Source organism: Argopecten irradians, chromosome 9 (assembly GCF_041381155.1).
Source record: "Argopecten irradians isolate NY chromosome 9, Ai_NY, whole genome shotgun sequence".
NCBI lineage: Eukaryota > Metazoa > Mollusca > Bivalvia > Pectinida > Pectinidae > Argopecten > Argopecten irradians.
Genome location: NC_091142.1, coordinates 31,032,012 through 31,039,320, shown reverse-complemented (window position 1 = coordinate 31,039,320; position 7,309 = coordinate 31,032,012). Strand labels below are relative to the sequence as shown.

Genomic DNA, 7,309 nt, shown 5'->3' with positions numbered 1-7,309 from the left:
CATTACAGTAGGCTATTCAAATGTTCAACAATGTTATCTAGCCTAGATTGTTTTCTCTCGCATCTCGCTTGTGAGTGAGATTTAAAACACACCTATGAATATAACAAAAACAACCATGCTACGCAGTATTTCTCTTTGCGATAACAGAAAAATCAAATAGATTTATGTGACTAGTTATGATAATGATAGTCGGACAATATTCACCTTATTGTAAATAGATATCATAGCTGCCAACTAAAGCGAATTTTTAGGGGAAATCGATACAATCTTTCGACAGTGTGGGACCTGTTAATGGATGAATAATTATCATCATCATTTCTTTTGGTCTTCTTGCTATGGCTCCAGGTGTAAATAAGATAAGTTTATTTCTGGTTCAGGACTTATATGTAAAGTCCTCTATACCAGACTCAGACAAAATATAGAGTTTACAGTTAATACATTTTTATCCGGTAATAATAATAAATTAATGATGTATAAAGGCTTTGTAGTTGTATAAGAGTTCTTGTTCTTTCCAATGTTTGTCTAACGCATTTTTGAAGGAGTTTATATTTGGCGCCATCACTACATTCTCTGGTAGATCGTTCCATATCTTAGTAGCTCTTAGTGAAAAAAAGTTTCTCCTAATCTCATAGTTTGATCTTGTATGGAATAGCTTCCTCCTATGCCCCCTGCTGCTCTCGCGGTCCGTTGCATCTTTCCATAAAGATAAAATGTTACAACATTCGGAGTCATATATTCCATCTAAAATTTTGAAGAGTTCTATCATGTCTCCTCGTATTCTTCTATATGCCAATGTTGGTAATTTCAGTTTCTCCAGCCTTTGACTGTATGCTAGATGTGACATTCCTGGTAGACATTTTGTCGCTCTTCTTTGGACACTTTCTATCATTTCTATATGCTTCTGTAGGTAAGGCGCCCATACGGGGCAAGCATAGTCCAAATGAGACCGAACTAAGCATTTATATAGCGGAATAAATGATTTGATGTCTAAAAACTGAAAAGTTCTTCTCAAAAGTCCAAACATGGAATTGGCTTTTTTTACTTTCTCTGATATATGGGGTCGAAGCTTAACGTGGAATCTACAACTACTCCTATATCTTTTTCTTGGTCTATATGTTGCAGTGTTTTTCCATTGAGCTGGTATTGTATAATTTCCTCACGTTGGTTTCTTGTTCTCTGTTTGTGTATCCTCATGTGTTTGCATTTATCTGGGTGACATTTTTAGAAGCAACGTTTCACTCCATTTCGACATTGTATCTAAATCACTTTGCAGATCTAAAAGCTCATCTTTGCCAAGGATAGCCTTGAAATTTTAGTATCATCCGGCAAATAAGTATACGTCTGACGCACTATATCTGGAAGATCACTTAATTAACAAATTATCACAAATAATAAGGGGTCCAAGAACCGATCCTTGTGGAATTCCTGATGGTTACACTTGACCATTCGGAATTTTTGCCATTCACTGTTACCATTTGATGTCTTCCTTTCAAAAAAGATGAAATCCAAGTTTTCATCTGCTGGTTGAAATTATATTGAGTTTAATTTATTCAGTAAACGGTTGTGCGGAACTGTATCAAAAAGCTTTCTGATAATCCATGTTTATACAATTTCGACTACGTCCAACCTTTATCTAAAGCAGTTGTCCATTTATCCAAAACTTCTAAAAGTTGTAATGTTGTTGATCTACCTGATAAGAAACCGTATTGTTTGTTGGAGAAGTACTTGTTTTTCCTCATAAATGTTACTATATGATCCCTTATTAGAGTTTCTAGTGTTTTACAAACAACTGACGTGAGACTTACAGGCCTATAGTTTCCCGGTTCACACTTATCTCCTTTTTTGAAAATGGCACACACTCGAGCCCTTTTCCAATCATCCGGGAGAGTTCCTGTTGAAATTGATTGGTTGAATAACTTCGTTATTGGATATGATATTGTACCAGAGGTGTTTTTCAGGAACATCGGGTGGAGTTCGTCTAGTCCGGGGGATTTATCCGGTTTGAGATTTTTTAGGATCTTTGATACAGCTTCTTGTTCTATATTCATTTGTGACATCTCTTCGGCGACTTCTCTTAAATGTCCAAAAGATCACAAGTTGATTTCATTCGTGGCGATCAATTTTATTTGGTTTCAACGAAGGCGTGTAAAGCATGGAGACTTGGTATTCAAAAAGGAACAAATAACAAATGGTTTCTTGTTTCAAATTTAATTGTATTATCTGATGTTGTTTGTATCATTATATTTCAAAGTAGAAGACTGAATTTCTAACTTTTTTGAGATATTCTAATAAAACACATTCTCTGAAGACCACAAATGAATACTAACTATCTGGAGCCTCTGTAACTCTATTCATTTTACCAGAAATCCTATTGCACATAATTACAAACTACATAATCTTCAGGGTTATCAACACGCCAATGCGTCCTCACAGTATCCATGGTAAGGAAATTAAAATATGAAAATTTAATAACTAAGCAGTTTATACAAGACTACAATCAGTCTGTTAATCTATTTAATCAAATAATAAAACCATCCATATCAATTTGATGTGTGAACCACAAAAAATAATAACTAAAACACATTATCAATCCGTGAAAAATGTAGGTGTGAAATTGATTAAGTTTAAATTGCATTCATAAAAGAAGTCCCAGATTTGTTTGTAGAGCTTCGTGAACCTGGAAATAAAACACCAAAGACAATGTTGAGGATATCTATAAAGTAAGACAAGACAGCAAAAACAATTTTTGACTGAAGCAGCAAATAAAAAAAAGTTTCTGGAAACATACAAGTTACAGTCTATATATAACATAACACAAATAAATCCATAGTGACTTAGGAAAGTCTTTTCTAAAACTGTTTCTGCCTACTAGTTATATAAAACACTGAACACGTTGGGTATAGCTATAAAACTGTCTCTCTAAACAGGTTTCTATACAAATCTAATGTACACAGCAATGTATACATAATGGGAAACAAGAACTGAAAATAAATAAAACAGAAAATAATTAAAATAAAAATTAACTTTACATCTATTCAAAAAATAATTACAGAATCAACATTTTCTGCTATTACAGTTGTACTGTTTATTATGTAAATGTGTACTATCATAATTCAAGTGTCATACAGAAACTAAATAAATATTTAGGGTATTGTAGCGTTAAGATAATGTTACTTTGACCATGTATAAAAATGTTGTTAATGTGTTTCCCATTGAAATGCCATGAACATGTTTTAGAATATTTAACATTTCAATTCTCGCCCTTGTATCTTGAATACTGTATAGTTGCTAATATTTGTTTTCTTTTAAATTGAATTTCGCAAAATTTACGAATTATCACAAATTTATGAAATTCAATACTTCTCCATTTTTATCAGTTATAAATCACTGTTTTACACATCACACTATGCCGAGTAGTTTCAATGACAACAAAGTTGAAAAAAAGTGAAAATAAACCCCCGCGATTAAATTGTAAAATTTTACAACTATACCGTAAACTGTTATCAAGTTTAGGACGGAAAATACTGTTAACATTCTATAGTGTCACAATGAGGACAAAGGAACCGATATACTTAATATCTTTACTGTAACAAACAAACAGAACATTATAATATCCATTCATGTTGTTGTTGATGATATTTTGAATACCCTGGTATTATTATAAACAGGAATGTTTAAAGACATCTAACCAAATCATAATAATTATTATCATAATTGTGAACAATACACTAAATGTCATTGAATCCAATAAATCTGCAGAGTAATTAACGTGAATTATTTTCATGGCACTCTCCTCTGTATTAGTGAAGTCATTATTTTCCATATGTTACTTCTGATGACTTTAAACTTGACCCAATGTGAAGGTCAAACGTTTGACCTCCAAACCAAAGGATGATAATGATGATGACCAACGATCTGTAACACATTAAATAGGAGTTTCTGGACTCTGAACAAAGTCTTGGGGTCCATTAACATAGAAACATATAATACTAAATAAGGAATATCTGATCTGTAAACTCTACGCTGGCTGTAGCCAAGGTCATAAATCAGATTCGTATGTAGTACAACAGCTGTAGTCAAGGTCATAAATCAGACCCATATGTTGTACAACATTTTACGATGATTGCCATGGATACTGTATATTGTATGAACACCAGTTAAGGTCATATGTCCGATCCGTATGTTGTACAACTTTCTACACTGGTTGCCGTGGAGACCGTTGACACAGAGGACATCTCACTCATGTTACTGTCCAGAGAGGAACCAGACAATTGTCTCCTCATGTGTGACGATCCCATTGTGTTTCCTCTCCTTGGACTGCCGTACCGTCCTTTTCCTTTGTTGACTGCCATGCTGTAACAAAAACCAGACATTAGTAAATAATATGTACAGGTTCTAAATTGGATGAGCATTATTTCTTTTATAGGTATTACGTTTTCAAATAAATACAGCTGTAATCCAATCCCCTAAACTTTTGATTCTTCTCTATTTCTCTACTGTCATATATACAAGAAGATTACTGTGCTACTAATCCAACTAACAAGTATAATTGAGTCTGTTTCCATAGTTACTAACCTGTATTTGTTTTCTTTGTTTTCCTCATAGTAGTTTATGTTCATGCCATCGTTTCCACGGAGACACACGAGCTGTGTGCCTTGACTGTCACTAGTAGAAACATACACCCCTCCGACACGGATGGCCCGCCCAAGGAACCGCGGACAATGCATGTCTAGGATGGTCTGCTTTCCCCTACAAGGAGTGTAAAATAGCATGCATTAGACTTAGTGGCTATAAATGATACAATTAGACAGAGCCAGAAAGCTGTTGGTGATTTCTGGACTTGTCTTCAAGTACATGTACTTATTTCATGTTGTCAATGCAATCAGTATATCAGCAGAGTTATAAGATGCAAAGTTTCAAGGAATTCTTAGTTTTATCACACAAATTAGTACAAGAGGCGCAAAGGGCCTGTATCGCACACCTGGCAAACCCAGTAATTCTATATAGGAGTATCGAGTGTCAATCTTCTAAAGGGCTTGTATCGCACACCTGGCAAACCCAGCAATTCTATACAGGAGTGCCGAGTGTCAATCTTCTAAAGGGCCTGTATCGCACACCTGGCAAACCCAGCAATTCTATACAGGAGTATCGAGTGTCAATCTTCTTAAGGGCCTGTATCGCACACCTGGCAAACCCAGTAATTCTATATAGGAGTATCGAGTGTCAATCTTCTAAAGGGCCTGTATCGCACACCTGGCAAACCCAGCAATTCTATACAGGAGTGCCGAGTGTCAATCTTCTAAAGGGCCTGTATCGCACACCTGGCAAACCCAGCAATTCTATACAGGAGTATCGAGTGTCAATCTTCTTAAGGGCCTGTATCGCACACCTGGCAAACCCAGTAATTCTATATAGGAGTATCGAGTGTCAATCTTCTAAAGGGCCTGTATCGCACACCTGGCAAACCTTCTAAGCTAAACAGGAATCAAATCATTTACAGAATTTGCGAAGTATTTCCCAAATGGACCTCATTACACCCCCCCCCCTCTGTGGACTGACACCCTTCTTTCCTCCTAGGATACTGTAGATAATTTCTGAACCAAATCCTTTCATGTCTATATCTGAAGGATTTAAAAGAATTTGTGACATATCCCCTAGATGTCTGTATTGTATGTTAGGTACTTTAACAGTCCTTATAGAAGATTATATTTACTGTAATTAGATAATTAGACTGAGTGACATTTCCCCTAGATGTCTGTATTGTTTGTTAGGTACTTTAACAGTCCTTATAGAAGATTATATTTACTGTAATTAGATAATTAGACTGAGTGACATTTCCCCTAGATGTATGTATTGTTTGTTAGGTACTTTAACAGTCCTTATAGAAGATTATATTTACTGTAATTAGATAATTAGACTGAGTGACATTTCCCCTAGATGTATGTATTGTTTGTTAGGTACTTTAACAGTCCTTATAGAAGATTATATTTACTGTAATTAGATTGATGACATTACCTGGTGTCATTCTTGTCGGCTGGGATGGTGATTCCCTGGACACTGTTGAAGTAGATGATATACAGGAACGGCTCACTGTAACCTGTTAAATACAAAATATCACTCAGATTCAACTTACTGATATAAAACAACTTACTGATATAAAACAACTTACTGATGTAAAATATCAGTAATAATCAACTTACTGATAATAAAATATCATTTGTGATCAACTTCCTGATAATGAAATATCACTTGTGATCAACTTCTTAATAATAAAATATCACTTGTGATCAACTTCTTAATAATAAAATACCACTCATATTCAAATTAGAAAATACCAAAATCAGGAAGCAGGAAAAAAATTAGGTTCTTAGAATCTTGTAAAATTTGCATTCCCAGAAATTATTTGATCTTTATTTTAAAGGACAGTATATAGTTTGGGCCCTTATTGACCACCCAATTCATCAAATTTTCTACTTAGTGTTACGAAATTATGCTGTTGGATTTGAATAATTCCGTACATCCCTGATTTATCCAAGATGATGGTTTTCTATTATTACCACACTAGTTGCAATGGTATGTAGGCACTTAAGATACATCTTCAGGAGAAATATAAAGTTTGTTCAAGGATGTGCTCTATGATTTTTAGAAGAAAAACTTTAAGAAAATAGGCCAAGTTTTCACATTAGGTTAATTAAATACATAATTTGGGTGGTTACCATAGCAACTACAACTGCAATGATACATAACTTTCATACTAATTGTATCAGTGATGTTCTAGATATCTGAAATTCAATAATCTAATCACTGAATGGCGGGTTTGTAAATTTGATGGATTTGGGGGCCAAATAGAGCCCAAACCATAAAGTCCATTGTTGTTAAAATGTGATTAGACTAATCATCTTTTGAACAACTGGGCCCAGGTATCTAGACCTATTTTTTATTGGCAGGATTCTATCAGATAAATATCAGTACCCTAGGCCATTCTGCTATTGAGAAGAAGTTGTTCGAATGAACAATTACGAATGGCAACGGATGGAACACTATATGTTAGTCATCTGACCTGATACATACAAACACAAATATGTCATTCACAAAGTCACAAAAACGTAAGCTATGTCTTTACCGAAGGCTAACGGAAGACAGCTCCATTTCAAATCTTTAGGTCGACTCCTTCTTCCTTTCACATCAACAAATACACCAAATTCTGAAACAGTTAATTGAAACCCATGGAAAATTGCTTCAATACATATAACAGGATTCAGGTTTAAATCTTCAAGGATTTTTACTGTAGCAAAGTATAAAACTTTCA

The 7,309-nt window shown here is 34.6% G+C and overlaps 1 protein-coding gene across 1 annotated transcript in view; it reads right to left on the bottom strand.

Moving 5' to 3' along the window:
- Positions 1-2,101: 2,101 nt before the first annotated feature.
- LOC138332059 (citron Rho-interacting kinase-like) overlaps positions 2,102-7,309 on the bottom strand; it is a 58,828-nt gene continuing 53,620 nt past the window's right edge. Inside the window, 4 exon segments of the mRNA XM_069280005.1 lie at positions 2,102-4,353; positions 4,576-4,749; positions 6,016-6,097; positions 7,124-7,204. Coding sequence (XP_069136106.1) covers positions 4,164-4,353; positions 4,576-4,749; positions 6,016-6,097; positions 7,124-7,204 — 527 coding nt within the window. The 3' untranslated portion in view covers positions 2,102-4,163.